Genomic DNA, 19,095 nt, shown 5'->3' with positions numbered 1-19,095 from the left:
GCTACTACTACATTGTGCACCCGATGCGCTACGAGGCCAAAATGACACCCCGTATTGCTGCTGCGGTCATGGCGCTGGTCTGGTTGGCGTCTGCTGTCCTTGGGTTGGCCACTGTGTTTGGTTGGCCCAGTTATCGCCACCATAGTGCCATTGCTGCCGCCCATTGCTCGCTTCACTGGAGCCACAGCGGGCACCGGCGTGTTTTCTCCATCATCTTCTGCGTGCTTTGCTTTTGTGTGCCCGCCGCCATCATCCTGGCCGTATATGCTAACGTCTACAAGGTGGCTCACACGGCCGCCCGCCACAGGGGACCTCTTCCTAGCTGGGTGCCTGCAACACCTCGCCCGAAACACCGCTCTGACTCTGTTAACAGCCAAACCACCATCATTGCCAACAACTCAAGTGCCAGGAGAGGGACCGGGACTCATGCCCCTCGCAGGCCACGCCGGACAGTGGTAGGGGGTAAAGCAGCACTCACGCTGGCTGTCATAGTGGGACAGTTTGTCCTCTGTTGGTTGCCGTACTTTGCCTTCCATCTGCATTTGTCCCTGGACGTCGCCCACAGCTCAGCTGATGAGGCAGAAGGCCCTGTCACGTGGTTGGCATACTCTTCTTTCGCCGCAAACCCATTTTTCTACGGCCTGCTGAACCGCCAGATTCGAGAAGAGGTGTGCAAGACAATGTGCTGCTGCTGCCGCTCGCCCAGCAGACCCGCAAGGCCCCCGGCATCCGGGCACGATGCCTCGGCACACGAAGACTTCCTGCATTTTCTGAAGCGCAGCAGCTCGATGGAAGCCACACGCAGCAGTTACAACACTGCGACTCCCAGGAATACACTGGACCAAACTGGGTTCAGGATACCAGGACAGATCCCTGAGGAACTCACCTAGGCTGCTGCTAGATGGCATCCAATTCTGGTACTTTTAAATTGGATTAAAATCTGGAATGTTTCATTTGGATCCAAATCTGGAGCATCTAATTCAGATCAAAATCTGGAACGTTCAAATCAGCTCCGAACCTGGAACATTCAAATGGGATCCAAAATCTAGGACATTCAAATATGGATCAAAATCTGGAATGTTTAAAATCTTATCCAAATCTGAAACATTCGAATGACTGATATGATCAGAATCGGGAAAGGTCATTTCAGGTCCAAAGTTGGAACATTTAAATCATATCCAAATCTGGAACGTTTAAAATTGATCCAAATTTCAGACATTTAAATTTGTTTCAAATCTGCTTTTTAAAATGCTAAAAATGAATCTGAACCTGAAACATTTAAAGAAAGCCAGATCAAAGTACGGATGACTGAAATCAGATTCAAATCAATCAACTGAATTAATAACGGTCAAAACAGATCCATAGCGGAGAACCACAGAAAAATGTTTAATTCCCCTCCAAATTTTTTTCTATTTAAAATAATAGATGTACAGTTGAAATCTCTTTTGGGTCTATTGGTCATGCTAATAGCATGTGATAATGGGTGATACACACAAAACACACACTTCAATGGCGGGTTGTTTATGTCCACTGACTTCACTTCGAACGATGGATCTCACCGATCACTGATGATTATTTTTAAAAAGCTTTAATTAAATATTACCAAATTTCTGATCCATTCCTAAAGTAAAAAAAAAACGATCCAGTGACTCGAATTAGATTGAATCAGATACGTGAAAATAAAATCTGATACACACCGGCTGTGTGAAGTCAACCTCAGATACTCAGGGTTGTTCTTTTTACAGAGAATTTAAAAAGCGTTTTTAAACATGTGTCACAATAATGGCTAGAATTATCTCGTCTTCAACTGTGGTTTATTCAAAATGAGAACTTTCAGCACGGTCCATAACAACACGTCTTTGTTCATTTGCCTTAAAGTGCAACACCACTAAAACTGACACAACCTCTTCTTTAAATGCGTCTATTTTGCTATCGGTTTAACACATAGGCTTGTATTTTGGTACCAGTGTTTGTTGAGTCGTTCGCTGATTTTCTGCTCAATACTTAAGACTCTGTATTAGTGTAGACAGTATATTAGGTGTTGTTGATTAATATTGTTTGAGGGCATATTTTAACGTTCGGTTATTTGTGATGTGAGTAGTTTCACGTCGGGTTTATATGGTGTGAAATGATATTTATTTGGAACTGTATTTATTCAATTTCAAAAGCTGTCTTTTTGTTTTGATTTCTGTTTATTTTTATTTCTTTACTTGGCTCTAAGATCTCCTGTCTCCATGCTGAATAAAATACCCTTCACTCTGTCACGGGGAGTGTGTTACACAACGTGTCTTTGTTTCGGAAAAAAAAAAAAATGATTTAACAGCCTTGGCTGGCGAGCTTCACTGCTGGATAATGTGTCTGTCAAAGTCCAGGAGATACAGAAAGGCCTACTTATCACACTATAGTGCAAAAAGCATAAGTAATGGCCTTATAAATGTCTGCTGCATTTCATCCTCGATAACAACCGAGTAACTAAAATGGCCCATTATGTTTTGGTGCTTGTTTTTTTTTTTTTTTTTGTGCAAACAGTGCTATAACGTGATAATAACGTGCTATAAAGTCTGAATTTCGTGGATCTATTCATCGCTTCTTCCTATCACCTTTACTGCTTCGTCCTTTTAGAAAACTCTTAAAGCTAAAAAACACTTCCCTTGGGACAGATCGAGCTTGTTTAATTGCGTATCATTAAAAACAAACGTTTAAAAACGTGGAGCTAGCTTGTATTGTTTTATCCCGCCAGCATTTGAAATGAATAAAGTTCATCGGACATGACATTCAGAATTCAGCATTTTTATACATCTTCAATGCTAGTGAACAGATTCCGTATACAGATCATAAATTAGCTATAGATGCATCTCCGTGAATAATCTATAAACAAATGTGTGATCAATACCATATAAAAATTAATGATGGCATAAAAAAATGAACGACAAGCTATTAATGTTCTTGTTTAGCTGAATGCTATTTATACATTGAATAGATCTATTATACTGCTGAGGAGATTATCAGATTATGGGCTTTTGCTAGAAGAATTTTTTTTTAGCTTTTTCACTAGAATTATGTACAGTACAAACACGGACAGAAAAATGCTTCTTACTTTGCTGAATAACAACAGTACATCACGTAATGCTGTATACCTCCCCATACGATATTATATTGTGAATCTACGCCGATTCGATTAATATTGCAATTCTATAATTATCACGATTCAATATTTTCTTATCATTTTAAACCTTTAAAACGTTACCTGTTCCTAATGAGTTTTCCCACTTAAAAACTGAGCACAGCTTTTAGACAATACAATCTAATTTCAAATACAAGAGTTTAACATTTAACTGAGCAGCGAGTATCTCTGTCATTCGTCATAATTATTATTATTTTTTAAAAACTTAGAAAATAATTCACGCCGCATAAAAATGTGTAAATAGTTCAGAGAGCGCCACCTGTAGGAGTATAAAGAAATGGCAATGTTTTACCACCTCAAACGCCTCCAAAGTCTCAAAACTTAACTTGATAGTGAGCGTGAAGGCAGGAAGAGCTAACACGCGATTTTCAACTAATTAGCGCTCGTAGTGTTTTTGAGATTTTGAGAGGTGAGTTTGACAATAACATGGTAATAAATTGGTTTTAACACGTGCAATCTTTGATAATGTGATGCCATAAAAATGTGTTTCTGTTGCTCCCCTCGGAAAGTTTCTGCGCTCTGGACAGAATCGTTTATATCTGAGGCTGATTGGCCGATCACCGGTCACGGACAATCAAACTGAAAACCAACCAATTCTGGTCAATCGACTGGTTCATCTCTATTATAAACGTAAAAATGTTGTTTTTGGGGTCAATGTGGCGATACATGAATCACCACATAAAACAATTATGGTTTATGACTGAATCGATTTTTCTCCCATCTCTACCTTATACTGTATCTATAGTATGGAAAACTTACCATCATCATAAAATATCAGTGTCTCAGGCTTACTGTTCATCCACAGCAGAGGATTTATGAGGAATCATGACCCCGATGCTGATGTGTTCAATCTAAAGTAGATCAGACCACTAATACCTTATATAGAGTAGATTAGACCACATAAATATTATATAAAGTGGATCAGACCTCTGATACCTTATATAGAGTAGATTAGAACACCTAAATATTATATAAAGTAGATCAGACCACTAATACCTTATATAGAGTAGATTGGACCACATAAATATTATATAAAGTGGATCAGACCTCTGATACCTTATATAGGGTAGATTAGACCACATAAATATTATATAAAGGAGATCAGACCACTAATACCTTATATAGAGTAGATTGGACCACATTAATATTATATAAAGTAGATCAGATCACTAATACCTTATATAAAGTAGATTAGACCACATAAATCTTATATAAAGTAGATCAGACCACTAATACTTTATATAGAGTAGATTAGACCACATGAATCTTATATAAAGTAGATCAGACCACCGATACCTTATATAAAGTAGATCAGACCACCTAAATATTATATAAAGTAGATCAGACCACCAATACCTTATATAGAGTAGATCAGACCACATAAATCTTATATAAAGTAGATCAGACCACTGATACCTTATATAGAGTAGATTAGACCACATGAATCTTATATAAAGTAGATCAGACCACCGATACCTTATATAGAGTAGATTAGACCACATAAATATTATATAAAGTAGATCAGACCACCGATACCTTATATAGAGTAGATTAGACCACATAAATATTATATAAAGTAGATCAGACCACCGATACCTTATATAGAGTGGATTAGACCACCTAAATATTATAAAAAGGAGATCAGACCACTAATACCTTATATAGAGTAGATTGGACCACATAAATATTATATAAAGTGGATCAGACCTCTGATACCTTATATAGGGTAGATTAGACCACATAAATATTATATAAAGTAGATCAGACCACTAATACCTTATATAAAGTAGATTAGACCACATAAATCTTATATAAAGTAGATCAGACCACTAATACTTTATATAGAGTAGATTAGACCACATGAATCTTATATAAAGTGGATCAGACCACCGATACCTTATATAAAGTAGATCAGACCACCTAAATATTATATAAAGTAGATCAGACCACCAATACCTTATATAGAGTAGATTAGACCACATAAATCTTATATAAAGTAGATCAGACCACTGATACTTTATATAGAGTAGATTAGACCACATGAATCTTATATAAAGTAGATCAGACCACCGATACCTTATATAGAGTAGATTAGACCACATAAATATTATATAAAGTAGATCAGATCACTAATACCTTATATAGAGTAGATTAGACCACATAAATCTTATATAAAGTGGATCAGACCTCTGATACCTTATATAGGGTAGATTAGACCACATAAATATTATATAAAGTAGATCAGACCACTAATACCTTATATAGAGTAGATTGGACCACATAAATATTATATAAAGTAGATCAGATCACTAATACCTTATATAAAGTAGATTAGACCACATAAATCTTATATAAAGTAGATCAGACCACTAATACTTTATATAGAGTAGATTAGACCACATGAATCTTATATAAAGTAGATCAGACCACCGATACCTTATATAAAGTAGATCAGACCACCTAAATATTATATAAAGTAGATCAGACCACTAATACCTTATATAGAGTAGATTAGACCACATAAATCTTATATAAAGTAGATCAGACCACTGATACTTTATATAGAGTAGATTAGACCACATGAATCTTATATAAAGTGGATCAGACCACCGATACCTTATATAGAGTAGATTAGACCACATAAATATTATATAAAGTAGATCAGATCACTAATACCTTATATAGAGTAGATTAGACCACATAAATATTATATAAAGTGGATCAGACCTCTGATACCTTATATAGGGTAGATTAGACCACATAAATATTATATAAAGGAGATCAGACCACTAATACCTTATATAGAGTAGATTGGACCACATTAATATTATATAAAGTAGATCAGATCACTAATACCTTATATAAAGTAGATTAGACCACATAAATCTTATATAAAGTAGATCAGACCACTAATACTTTATATAGAGTAGATTAGACCACATGAATCTTATATAAAGTAGATCAGACCACCGATACCTTATATAAAGTAGATCAGACCACCTAAATATTATATAAAGTAGATCAGACCACTAATACCTTATATAGAGTAGATTAGACCACATAAATCTTATATAAAGTAGATCAGACCACTGATACTTTATATAGAGTAGATTAGACCACATGAATCTTATATAAAGTGGATCAGACCACCGATACCTTATATAGAGTAGATTAGACCACATAAATATTATATAAAGTAGATCAGACCACCGATACCTTATATAGAGTAGATTAGACCACCTAAATATTATATAAAGTAGATCAGACCACCGATACCTTATATAGAGTAGATTAGACCACATAAATATTATATAAAGTAGATCAGACCACCGATACCTTATATAGAGTAGATTAGACCACATAAATATTATATAAAGTAGATCAGACCACCAATGTCTTAGTAAATAGATAAAAAAAAGAAAATGTGTTTTATTTTCTGTGAATTTTGTTTTTGTTTTATTCTTAAAGTTTCTTTTCCTTTTTAATTCAAAGAGTAGTACATCATACATTTATCAGCCTGTCATACACACACACACACACACACCATCTGCCACAGAGACTTAGAGTCCATTAGTGCCTTCATATACTACAGTAAGTAAATGAAACACTAAAGCACTAAGCTGTGTGTGTGTGTGTGTGTGTGTGTGACAATAAAAAGCAAAACATACAAAAAAAGATAGAAGAGAAAGAAGAACATAAGTTGACTTCTAAGTGGAAATTTTCATACACACACACACACACACACACACACAAATAAATTACAGTTTTATTCTGTGATCTAAATGTTCTGTTCCAAACTGTGATTGTAAGTGATTATTCACTTTACTTGATTTCTGTGTGAAATATAAATCAGAAGACATTTTATGTCATAATCACAAAAAAAATCTTAATGTTTCTGTATTTCAACTTTACTGAAACCAGCAGTGTGTCTAATTAAGTGTGTGTGTGTGTGTGTGTGTGTGTGTGAACGGAACAGATCATTCTAAAAGCTCAATAAGGGGTTTTTCTTTCCACATTATCCCTTTGCTGCATGACGTGATGGCCTCTGTTTCTGTAGCGGCTTCAAATGGCGCTGTGTTTCTCTGAAAGACGTCATGGCTGACTTCATTAGTGCCGATCACAAACACACAGACGAACACAGTTATGACTAACGCAGTCTGTCAAGTGAACGATTCACCCGATAGACCGCGCTTGTGTTGAGCGAAGTGGCTTAAATCACCGTCTCAGTGTCGGCATGTAAACATCCCCAAACAACAATCAGGCCAAAGAAACTCAGAGGCTTCGCTCCAAGAATTCTGGATTCTGGATGGTCAAACGTGTTGTTTAAATAATAAAAGCATCTGTTTGTGATAAACCACAAGTCAAGGGTTCATGAACAAGCTCGTTCTAAAACCTTTAAAAAATGTAATGTCGTCTGAGCAAGTGAAATATTCTTAAATCTAGATCTTAATCTACAGTATTTCTTAAACCGAGATTAAAAGTCTACGAAATAAGAGGTTATTACGTTTATTTCTAGTAAAATGTCTAGTAAAGATTGTAGGTGAAAAACGTCTTGTTTTATTGGCAGATCCTTTTGCTTTAAGAAATAAATTCCTAAAAACATAGCAAAACTTTCTGCAGAAGTTCTTTTAAAAAGAAAGAGCTTCTGCTGACTTCTGCTAAGTGCCAAGGACCATCGAAGAGTCATCGTACCAGTCTACTACAGACTATCGCCCAGAAAAAGGAGGAAAGTCCCACTCAGGTCAGGATGGTCAGATGATCTTATCAAAGCACGACAGGTCAACATTACTGAAAGATAAATGAGCACTCGGTTCTCCTGGCCCTTTGTCTCAGTCTGTTTTCTGTCCACCAGCTCATTAGTCTTATTAGTCTCATTAGTCTCGTTAGTCTCATTAGTCTCATTAGTCTCGTTAGTCTCAGCTACAAGAAAAGAAAAGAGAGACTGGTGGAGGAAAGACTGGTTATAGCTGATATAATGTAATGTGAGAACCAGAATTAACTTGTTTCACAAATCTAGATAATTAATTATGACAGTGTACTCATCCTACACACCTGCTGTGGTATAAAAGGAATAAATCACTCTCCCAACTGTTGTATTCCTAATTCCCAGCTTTAGTCTTTGCTGTGCATAAAGTGAATCTGTCTGTAACGTTCAGGACGGCGACTCTGAGTTTTTTTTTTTTAAAACACTATTATAAAGCACTGACAGGTCACTAACAATTTTAAACCCATCCATCAGCTCGGTGTGTGCGTAATGGATTCCCGCGGCGTCGTGTTAATGCTGAAGGCACAATGCAGCTTTAATAACGAACTGGTAAACATTTCATCTGTGTTTCAATGTGTACATCGTTTCTCTGGCTTGTCTTTTATTTCTTTTGTGAAATATTTTATCTTTTTGAACGACTCTTCTAAATGAATCTGATGTATCTGGTCGCAATCAGTGATAAACTGGAAAAAATCTAAAATAGTCAAAATACAATACGTGGTGTAAGCGTTTAATTATTTCCCTCATGGGTGCAATAAAGTCTGTCTATCTATCCATTTGTCTAACCCCCACCGTGCCGCCCCAGTATTACACTGTGAAGTGAAAATTTGAACGCCAGCTTGACAATGTAAAAAGATTTAGAGCGGGATGTGACTCTCGACGACCCGGATCGGATAGCTATAATACTTGTCTAAATCTTTGCTACATCCACAAAGTATTTGGAATATTACTATATGGGCTGCTGGGTTCTCATTAACTATCTTGTTGGTTTTGTCTGTGTGTGTGATTTTCTTTTTCCATTCCCCAGTCAGTCAATTGAAAGCGTCCTGCCAGACATTCTTGTTAAAACTCAGTGCCTTTAATACTGCTGACTATAATCTACATGATGGTCCAGTAACATTAATAATAATAACAGCATGTCCTAATGTTGTCTCGCTTCTTGACAGCTGCAGTCCGGCGAGAGCACAGAACTAAGGGGATGTATGTTAATGGTCTGTCCCAGCCGTGGGCTTGTCCCACTTGTCCCTATGTCTACTGCGAGTAAGAAATATTATATATCCACACACAGTATATATATACTAGCACACATTTTGCAAAGCACCTTTCATTGACAAAGGAGTTTATTCAACAGTAAAAGATCATGTAATTCATGTTGATTACTTTTTTCTAATGCTTCATTTATAAAACGTAAAAGGTGTTCGTGTTGTTTATTTGTTGTTTACTTGTTTGATTAATGGCTGCTTAACATTAATGTAAAACTGTTACAGACTTTTAGTTTTTAGTTTTTAAATAGTAGTTGTTTAATAAAGGGAAAACTTTGTAAAAAAAAATTAATATATTATATATTTTAATATATTATATGTGACTTTTTTTGAACCTTTGTCAAGTTCTGATGTGTAAACCTATGACATAACCGATTGTGTTTCACAATGTTACACAATGGGAGTGTGATTATTTTATATGCAAGCTTACTGTATATGTACACTGACATGTACACAGAAGCACATCATATAAACATTCAGATAACACGTTTAGACATCCAGGGACGCACAGAAAAGACATGGACTTAACAGCAAGATAACATCAAAGACGTCCATTTAACTTTCATTTTGCTATTGGACGTTCTTATTGGACATACTGCTCGTGTCAAAATGTGTATAAAGTAAAAAAAGATATCTAGCATTTAAGGTATTTTTACTTAGAGAATCACAATCTTCACTTCAGATTTCTAGTTACGTTTTTCTGGCCCAGAAATTAGCCCCGCCCCTTCACAAAAAAAAAAAAGAAGACTGAAGCCCTGCCCCTTTTCTCTTAAACAGCAGGTCATGTGCTATACCTTGCTAACACGGACTGGTGGGTCATTTGGGGAAAAAGTAGGGGAAAGTTAAGAGTGGGCTCAAAATATCACATACTGCCCCTTTAAGTATTTATGTATGTACAGTATATATGTCTTTATGTATCCATACAATCACGTTAAAACAGATCTGACCCTCCATGTGCTTCTCTAGTTACTCACAAGAGGAGTGTTTAAAAAGTGAAATACGGCCCATCCTGCAGTATTTATAGCTCAACTAGAAGGGGGTACAGATCTTCCCACGGGGAATTCTTGTACGAGCGCAGTCAGTTTCCTAATATATCCGTCCCTCAACCCTGGCACCGCAGCAAACACACCACAGTCAACACACTGCTCGGCCGAGTGAAGAAGTTCTTCTGCGTTCGTGACCGGCACCATGATGCGGAGTGCAGCCCCTGCGGATATAGAGATCGACCTCGGGGACGACGGGGACAGCGAGGACAGCACGGGACAGCAGCCGTGGAAGACACAGCTGGAGACGGTCATGGAGGAAGAGGAGGAGGAGGAGGAGGACGAAGAGGAGGACATGATCTCGACGCAGAGCGACACAAGGCCTCTGATCAACGAGAGAGATCCCCGAGAGCTGAACGAATGTCTCAAGGTAACTGAATAACCTGTGCGTCCCAGTTGAGACATGGACAACACGTCCTGCAAGAACAGAGCAAAGTATCTGATTTAAACTTTATAGAAATCATAGTTTGCGCTCTATGAGGGTGGAACTTCATTAAAAACCCTGTTCAGTTGAAAATATTGTGAGCTCGCAGTACAGTGTACAGCACTAACCTTGAGAAGGTGCTTCTCCTGTCCACTTCACCACTCAGACCTTTCTCTCGAGAGGGCCGCGCTTCCTCTTCGCTCATCAGATAAAGTGTAAATAAAGTTCACTTGTCTTGAAGTGAATGCTAACAGCTGCGGCTCCGAGACAGATGGAGGATAAAAGCAGCACGAGTGTTCTTGTTCATATCATGAGCACAATTATAGCAGCACGCTGATGGAGATTTATCTCATGAACTTTGTGCCTGGGAAATCCCAAGAATAAAGAAAGGATTTTACAGTAGTGGAAACCAAGACAGACATTTACATAAAGATAAAGTTGTGTGGAAATGCCTAAAAGGGGTCTGTGGTTAAACATCAGTAAATAATGTTTTATAGCTGCTACGAGAAAAAGTAGATAAGTAATAATGTACCAACTAATTTCATGGACATTAATTTCCTTAACGTAGCTACTGTACAAACAAATAAAATGCATCTATATCAATAAAAAAAAGGGTTTGTCTGTACATTGGGTCAGACCTCGCTCTTTCAGTGATATCTTTATGTTTCATACACCGGAGGACCAGAAATCAGTCTCAGAACATTTTTCTCTCTGTCTGTCTGTTCGACAGAATTTAATAAACGTTTGGTAGAACTTCGGTATTGGCCTAAAGTTATTATGAAAATAAATAAATGAAATTAAATTGTTGCATAAAAGGAAAGTTATGAGTAGTTATGCGTCAGATTATATCACCGCATTTAGTGCTTTTTTGTAGCACTTTTTCAAGGTGGGCGTGGCTATACATGTCACTCGACAGAGCCAATCAAAGTTATAGTTTACCACTTAAAGTATGGAGAAGACACAAAAATGACATAATCCTCAAGAAACATAAATGAAGGCGAGACAGCATGGCTTACTACAATAAAAAAAAAAGTAGACTATGAAAACCAAACCTTCAAAGATGAATGGAAAGATCAAAGGATGTTTATTCCTTCAGGAATAAAGGTTAAAACCATACTTGCCTGGAGTTTAACCTGTGCAATAAATATAATCAAATTGTTGAGCAGACGTAAAGTTATGATCAGTCTTGTGCCGGATTACAAACTAGAAGTTTTGACGCTATTCGTCAAACTGTGGGCGCGTCTTTAATCGACCGCTAAAAGAGCTAGTAATGCACTACTGTCTCAATGTAAACAAACACCTGCACCAATAGATATTAGAAAAGATAAAGTGAATATTTTTACTGGGATTAGTTCATATTTTCACTTTGGCTGAAATAACAGCGCTGAAGTGGTATAAGTATAAGTAAATTTTTAAGACAAAACTTCATCTTTATCCTTTGATCTACTTTTTCCATTTCTCATCTGTGATTCACTCTCCGATTACCGAACAGGGAGTGTATTTGTCTGACCACCAAAGAAGGACAACTTAGTGTAAACAAGGCGTAAGATACTCAACCTTACAGAATGGGATTTCTCTGCGTTAATAAGTTAGACAGAGAGTTCTGCTGTACAGAGAGACACACAGACATGTACGTGGGCTTCAACCTCAAATAATAATAATAATAATAATAATAATAATAATAATAATAATAATATCACTGATTACATGAAAGATCAGCAGATTATTTTTAGATTTAACCTTTTAACTATTTCTACAAACTCTTTAACGGTGTTTAACAAATGTAAATGTTTTGGTGTTGGTTAACCTCTAGCGAGAAGGAGAAATAAAATAAAACATTTGGGATGTGCTGCTTTTGGGAAATAATCATCTTTGGACTGGTATCATTATTACCTCCGCTTCATCTCGCCACTCCAAAAGAAACACATATTGGCAGGTTTTTATCATCCCGTCCTGTTTTATTCTCCACATCACTGAAGTTATTCTCCAAAACCTCCTAATTAGTGCTCAGTGTAAGTGATGTTATCACATCGAGTGTTGTTCGTATGCTAATACTCCACTACTGAGCTGAGCTGAAGGACTTTCTAGTGTGGGTTTAAGAGTGCAGGCTGATGTTTATCTGCATCACATGAGATTAACACGAGAGTCTCACTCACTCAGTCTTTATGGGCATTAGGCGGGGTACACTCTGGATGGAGTGCCGGTCCATGGCAAGGCACACAAGTACACTCTCATGTTCACTATGTGCAGTTTGTAAATGCCAATGTGAACTGGACGAAACCCACCAAGCACGGGGAGTAATGCACACTGCATGTACACAGGCCCAAGGCGGGAATCGAATCCTCGACCATAGAGATATATTCATTACTTATTAATTTGCACTAACTATTGATGCTTGCTGCTACAGTATTTACGGAATGTTTACTGTTTACTGTTTCTCCTCCCACTACTACAACTCATCGCCTTATTACCACAAGGTATTGTAATGTCATGTTTGTCGCATTGTCACTTTGTCGTTCTTGTTTGCACGTTTGCACATGCACTTTATGTTGTTGCTTTTGTATAAAAATGTAAACAGTTACCTGTTAACTTAAAATGTCAATCTGTCTTGTCCCAGCTAGACAGCTACTTAGGTCTCTATGTTATCTAGGTAGTCTTTTTGAACCATCTGTATATGGTTGAAGTGACAATTTGTTTTTTAAATTGTTAAATTTCATTTGCCACGCCCAGGCCTGATTATCACCAGAAATCACCTAAATAGAACATTTTGAGCAGGACAATGTGACGCATGCTAAAAGATCTCGAAAAGCAACACAATCTAAAGAAATTCAAGAACAGATGAGACACAAAGTAATTGACATTCTAGAACATGTATAATAAAAGTAATTTTTAAAAAGTCTAAGCAAAAATCGTCATTAATGTGCTGTAGTATAAGAGAAATAAAAGACTTCAGGATGTAAATCTGCTTTATCAAACCACCCTGATGGTTTATCACAGTGTTTTATTCTTTATTAAATGTCTCTGAAAAGTCTGATGTGTAAGCCGTGTGGTCACACTGGTTGGTGTGTTCAGGTGAGTTTCGAGGACGTGATCGCCGAGCCGCTCTCGGTGCGCAGTGGAGACCGGGTGTGGTTCTGGAGCAACGCGCTCTTCGAGGTGTCCCGTGTTTGGATCTATCGCATCGTCACGGCGGTACTCGCGGTTCCGTTTTCTGTCATCGCTGGATGTCTCTTCGCGCTTCTCACCTGCCTTCACATCTGGTACGAGTAGTTTTCAATTGAATTAAATTTATCCTCAACAACCTGATTTTTAAATAATTTATATAGCACTTCTATACTATACTATACTATACTATACTATACTATACTATACTATACTACTATACTATTACTTCTAATAATAGTTAGAATAATGGGGGGGGGGGGGGGGGCGCAAACCAGTGTCTTCTTGTGCCAGTCCCAAGTCTGGATAAATGCAGAGGGTTGTGTCAGGAAGGGCATCCGACGTAAAAACATTTGCCAAATCAATGATTCGAATTACAAATATAATTTCCATACCGGCTTGGTTGCGTCTGGGTTAACAACAACCGCCACCGGTGCTGTTGACTTACAGGGTGCCGGTGGAAATTGGGCTACTGTTGATCGAAAAAGGAGAGGAGTAGGCGTGTTTGAATCAGAGAGAGAAAAGGAAAGAGTTTAGGAGTGATAGTAGGGACTTTGAATGTTGGGACTATGACAGGGAAGGGAAGAGAGTTGGTTGATATGATGCAGAGAAGGAAGGTGAATATAATGTGTGTCCAGGAGACCAGGTGGAAAAATAGCAAGGCCAAAAGCTTAGGATCAGGGTTCAAATTGTTTTACCATGGTGTGGATAGAAAAAGAAATGGAGTAGAAGTTATTCTGAAAGAGGAGTTTGTTAGGAATGTTCTAGAAGTGAAAAGAGTATCAGATAGGGTGATGAGTCTGAAGCTGGAAATTGAAGGGATAATGTTCAATGTTGTTAGTGGTTATGCCCCACAGGTAGGATGTGAGTTAAAAGAGAAGGAGAAATTCTGGAGTGAGTTAGATGAAGTGATGCAGAGCATCCCCAGAGGTGAAAGAGTGGTGATTGGTGCAGACTTCAATGGACATGTTGGGGAAGGGAACAGAGGTGATGAAAATGTGATGGGCAGGTTTGGTCTTCGGGACAGGAATGTAGAAGGACAGATGGTGGTGGACTTTGCAAAGAGGATGAAAATGGCAGTAGTAAATACTTTCTTCCAGAAGAGGCAGGAACATAGGGTGACATATAAGAGTGGAGGCAGAAGCACTCAGGTGGACTACATCTTGTGTCGACGTTGTAACCTGAAAGAGATCAGTGACTGCAAAGTGTTGGTAGGGGAGAGTGTAGCCAGACAACACAGAATGGTGATGTGTAAAATAACCCTGGTGGTGAGGAAGGTGAAGAGGACAAAGGCAGAGCAGAGGACAAAGTGGTGGAAGCTGAGAAAGGAAGAATGTTGTGAAGTCTTCAGGGAGAAGTTGAGACAGGCTATGGGTGGTCAGGAGGTGCTTTCAGTTGACTGGACAAATACAGCCAGTGTGATCAGGGAGACAGGTAGGAGGGTACTTGGTGTATCATCAGGTAAGGGAAAAGTGGGCAAGGAGACTTGGTGGTGGAATGAGGAAGTCCAGGAGTGTATACAGGGAAAAAGGCTAGCTAAGAAGAAGTTGAGAGAACTGAAGAGAGTAGACGGGAGTATAGGGAGATGCAGAGTAAGGTAAAGGTAGAGGTGGCAAAGGCCAAGCAAAGAGCATATAAGGACTTGTATGCTAGGCTGGACAGTAAGGAGGGAGAGGTGGATCTGTACAGGTTGGCAAGGCAGAGAGATAGAGATGGGAAGGATGTGCAGCAGGTTAGAGTGATTAAAGATAGAGATGGAAATGTACAGTACTGACAGGTGCCATGAGGGTGATGGGAAGATGGAGGGAGTTGATGAATGAGGAAAACGAAATAGAACAAAGAGTAGAAGAGATGACTGTCGTGGAACAGGAAGTAGCAAACATCGGTAAGAGTGAGGTGAGAAGGGCGTTGAAGAGGATGAAGAGTGGAAAGGCTGTCGGTCCTGATGACATACCTGTGGAGGTATGGAAGTGCTTAGGAGAGGTGGCAGTAGAGTTTCTGACAAGTTTGTTTAACAAAGTGAGCAGCAATATGGTTTCATGCCTAGAAAGAGTACATCAGATGCGGTATTTGCTTTGAGGGTGCTGGTGGAGAAGTACAGAGAAGGTAATGAAGAGTAATAAAGTGGGTGCCAAGAGAGGAGCTATAGTGTTGTATGAGGAAGTCTGGAGTGGCAGAGAAGTATGTTAGAGTGGTGCAGGACATGTATGAGAGCTGTAAGACAGTGGTAAGATGTGCTGTAGGTGTGATAGAAGAGTTCAAGGGGGAGGTGGGTCTGCATCAAGGATCGGCTCTAAGCCCCTTTTGGTTTGCTCTGGTGATGGACAGGATGACAGATGAGGTAAGACAGGAGTCTCCATGGACAATGATGTTTGCAGATGACATTGTGCTTTGTAGCGAGAGCAGCGAACAGGTGGAAGAAAATTTGGAGAGGTGGGGGTACGCTCTGGAAAGCAGAGGAATGAAGGTTAGCCGCAGTAAGACGGAATACATGTGTGTGAATGAGAGGAACCCAAGAGGAACGGTGATGCTACAGGGAGCAGAGGTAAAGAATGTGCAGGACTTTAAGAGTGTTTTGTGCGATAAAAGACCATCAGCGAGAATGAAAGGAAAGGTGTACAGGACAGTGGTGAGACCAGCGATGCTCTACGGCTTAGAGACAGTGGCACTGAAGAAAAGACAGGAGGCAGAGTTGGAGGTAGCAGAGCTGAAGATGTTGAGGTTCTCTTTGGAAGTGACAAGGATGGATAGAATCAAGAATGAGTTTATCAGAGGAACAACCCACGTTAGATGTTCTGGAGATAAAGTCAAAGAGGCCAAATTAAGGTGGTTTGGACATGTTCAGAGAAGAGATTGTGAATATATCGGTAGAAGGATGCTGAGGTTGGAACTGCCAGGCAGGAGGTCTAGAGGAAGATCAAAGAGGAGATTTATGGATGCAGTGAGAGAGGACATGAAGTTAGTTGGTGTGAGAGAAGAGGATGCAGAGGATAGGGTTAGATGGAGGTAGATGATTCGCTGTGGCGACCCCTGAAAGGGAACAGCCCAAAGACAAAGAAGAAGTTTTTACTTCTAATATAAATGGAGTTATGAAATAATTTAGGCTCACTTTTCCATCCTCACTAACTCTTTAGGAGGAAACATTGTGATCAATAAAACTTACTGATGCATTTTTCTGGCTCAGAATCTAGCTCCACCCACCCACAGTTAAAAAGTAAGTAAAACAGTTACTTAACTCCGCCCATTTTTCATAAAACATAACGCAAAAGGCACTCGATTGTCAGTGTAAAACTCACCTTGTACACAACAGAGTTTTGAAACATTAATGACTGCTAATTAAAGAAAAATCTGAAACGAAAAAGATCGTGAAGAATGTACAGATCCACCTTGAAACTTTAGGCCACGCCTCCCAATCAGATGCTGGTGAGAACAAACCGTGTACTCATTAAAAATCGCTATTCACATTTATAGCTTTTCTTTAATTTTATTAAAGAAAAGCTATAACTTAATTAACTTAATGTCAAGGCATCTTACAAACCACTTCAGGAAGACCTGAAACATCTTAGATGAGTGCTCTCATAGAAATTGGATAAAGATGGAATGATGGAAAGCTTTCATTTCTCTCTCTCTCTCTCTATCTCTCTCTCTCTTTCTCTTGTGTTTCAGGCTTCTCACGCCATGTGTAAAGGTAATCTTCATGAACACCAACTGGCTGCAGATGCTCTGGAGCAGCATTCTGGACATCTTCGTCCTCCCCGTCTACCACAGCGCCTCCAGGTGCTGCACGAGCATCAGCGTGCAACTCACGCAGGAATGAAACACTCTCTCCGGGAACATTTTCACCTCAGCTGGAGCAGAGACACGGTCACCAGATGTGGCGTGATAATCACAGGGTTCTTGGGACTCACTGTTTTTTGTTTTGGTATAAGAAATAACCAGACAGGACTGGTGTGAGAGGGGTTTTTTTTCTTGAAAAAACAAAACAAAACAAAATGTGCGATCAGGATCAGGACGAGAAAAAGTCACGATCGTTCCGTATCTGTCGACTTGACAATATACAGCACTATTTAAGTAAAATCATCATCATTAAAGCATCATCATAAATCCCACGATGCACTGCAGTAGGCCGGTGTCTGTGCGCACAGTATTATTAGTAATGAAGAATTTTACAGTTATTAATACTGTGCATATTTAAACACTAAGTTTTCTTTAATACCTGTGTATTTACACATATACAGTACGTGTGAGTAATATGATGGAATTGACATGATAATCTTGTTTCTCACTGTAGTGTGTATAACCAAAGCAAGGAATGAAAACACCTCATCTTCAAGATATTTCATCCAAACATTTTTAAAATTACTTTCCAATCATGTGTGCTGTAACTACACGAGTATTGTATATCTGTTACACAAAATAATCTCAGACTTTCAGGTTAAATGAATCCTTTGATGTAATGCGAGGCAAAGTCTTCACATTTTTTATCTTAAATCTGTATGATGTTATAAAAGGCTTATCCATCTGTCTCTCTTAAATTCAAATAGGGATACGCTGCATCTAATCCCAGCTATTGAACTGAGTGAAGCACCGTTTGTTTGGCACACACAAGCACAAATTATTCTGCACTATTTCAGGCCTTGATTATTCGTTGCGTGCCATTTTGATGCTAATGTGCGGCCACTGAAAGCTGGCAGAGCAGGTCCGGTTGGTGAAAACCTCGATTTATAATTTTTTTCTGCTGATCAGAGGCCAGTTTTGACACTCAAAAACAAATAAGAACACATCATTAAGATCAAGGCTCTAGGTTTTAGGGATATGGTGTTCTCCAAACCGCTAAATGATCACGATTGTGTACTGTATAGCGTATCTGGCTCTTCAGAACAACACCCACTACTGGTGGCAAGAGGGAACTCTGTAAAAGATATCGATCATCGATTTTCATCATACAATCCCTTGTGAGGGTTTGATAAAACCACCGGTTACTACATTGCTGTTTACAGTGGTATGATCCAATTTAGACTCTCTCTCTGTCAGGGGTTCAGTGTACATGCGTGGCATTTGGAAACGACTATCAGGCATCTATATTTAATCACAGTTCCTCTGAGATGTGGTGTAGTTGCCTGGCAATGAAAACAAAAGTCAGATTGAAAATTAGACTATAGAGGAATGTCCCTTTGTAGAGAAGGTGGCAAGATTTCTAATTTTTTTTTAAGTCAGAAAAGGACAGAAAGGCAAATGAGATAACACGTTATATT

The 19,095-nt window shown here is 38.6% G+C and overlaps 2 protein-coding genes across 3 annotated transcripts in view; both read left to right on the top strand.

Annotated features, from left to right (window-relative positions):
• si:ch211-213o11.11 (probable G-protein coupled receptor) overlaps positions 1 to 955 on the top strand; it is a 7,128-nt gene extending 6,173 nt beyond the window's left edge. For both annotated transcript variants that reach the window (XM_053484412.1, XM_053484413.1), the window contains exon 2: positions 1 to 955. This exon is cut by the window's left edge and continues 519 nt beyond it. In XM_053484412.1, the coding sequence (XP_053340387.1) occupies positions 1 to 890 (890 nt within the window). In that variant the 3' untranslated portion in view covers positions 891 to 955.
• A 9,010-nt stretch (positions 956 to 9,965) lies between these two features.
• On the top strand, positions 9,966 to 18,991 carry cav4a (caveolin 4a). Its single transcript, XM_053484273.1, has 3 exons — positions 9,966 to 10,624; positions 13,751 to 13,938; positions 17,507 to 18,991. The coding sequence occupies exons 1-3, from the start codon at positions 10,400 to 10,402 to the stop codon at positions 17,655 to 17,657; spliced, it is 564 nt and encodes a 187-aa protein (XP_053340248.1). The 5' UTR covers positions 9,966 to 10,399; the 3' UTR covers positions 17,658 to 18,991.
• Positions 18,992 to 19,095: the final 104 nt, after the last annotated feature.

This window comes from Clarias gariepinus, chromosome 23, assembly GCF_024256425.1.
Source record: "Clarias gariepinus isolate MV-2021 ecotype Netherlands chromosome 23, CGAR_prim_01v2, whole genome shotgun sequence".
Classification (NCBI taxonomy): domain Eukaryota; kingdom Metazoa; phylum Chordata; class Actinopteri; order Siluriformes; family Clariidae; genus Clarias; species Clarias gariepinus.
The sequence above is the reverse complement of the archived record's forward strand: the minus strand, read 5'-3'. Positions and strand labels throughout refer to the sequence as shown.

What these genes read in the sequence shown, in the direction of transcription:
- cav4a (XM_053484273.1), top strand. Translation starts at nt 10,400, where the DNA reads ATGATGCGGAGTGCAGCCCCTGCGGATATAGAGATCGACCTCGGGGAC. An exon ending in AGCTGAACGAATGTCTCAAG is followed by an intron (nt 10,625 to 13,750) that starts GTAACTGAATAA and finishes TGGTGTGTTCAG; the next exon opens with GTGAGTTTCGAGGACGTGAT. An exon ending in CTCACCTGCCTTCACATCTG is followed by an intron (nt 13,939 to 17,506) that starts GTACGAGTAGTT and finishes CTTGTGTTTCAG; the next exon opens with GCTTCTCACGCCATGTGTAA.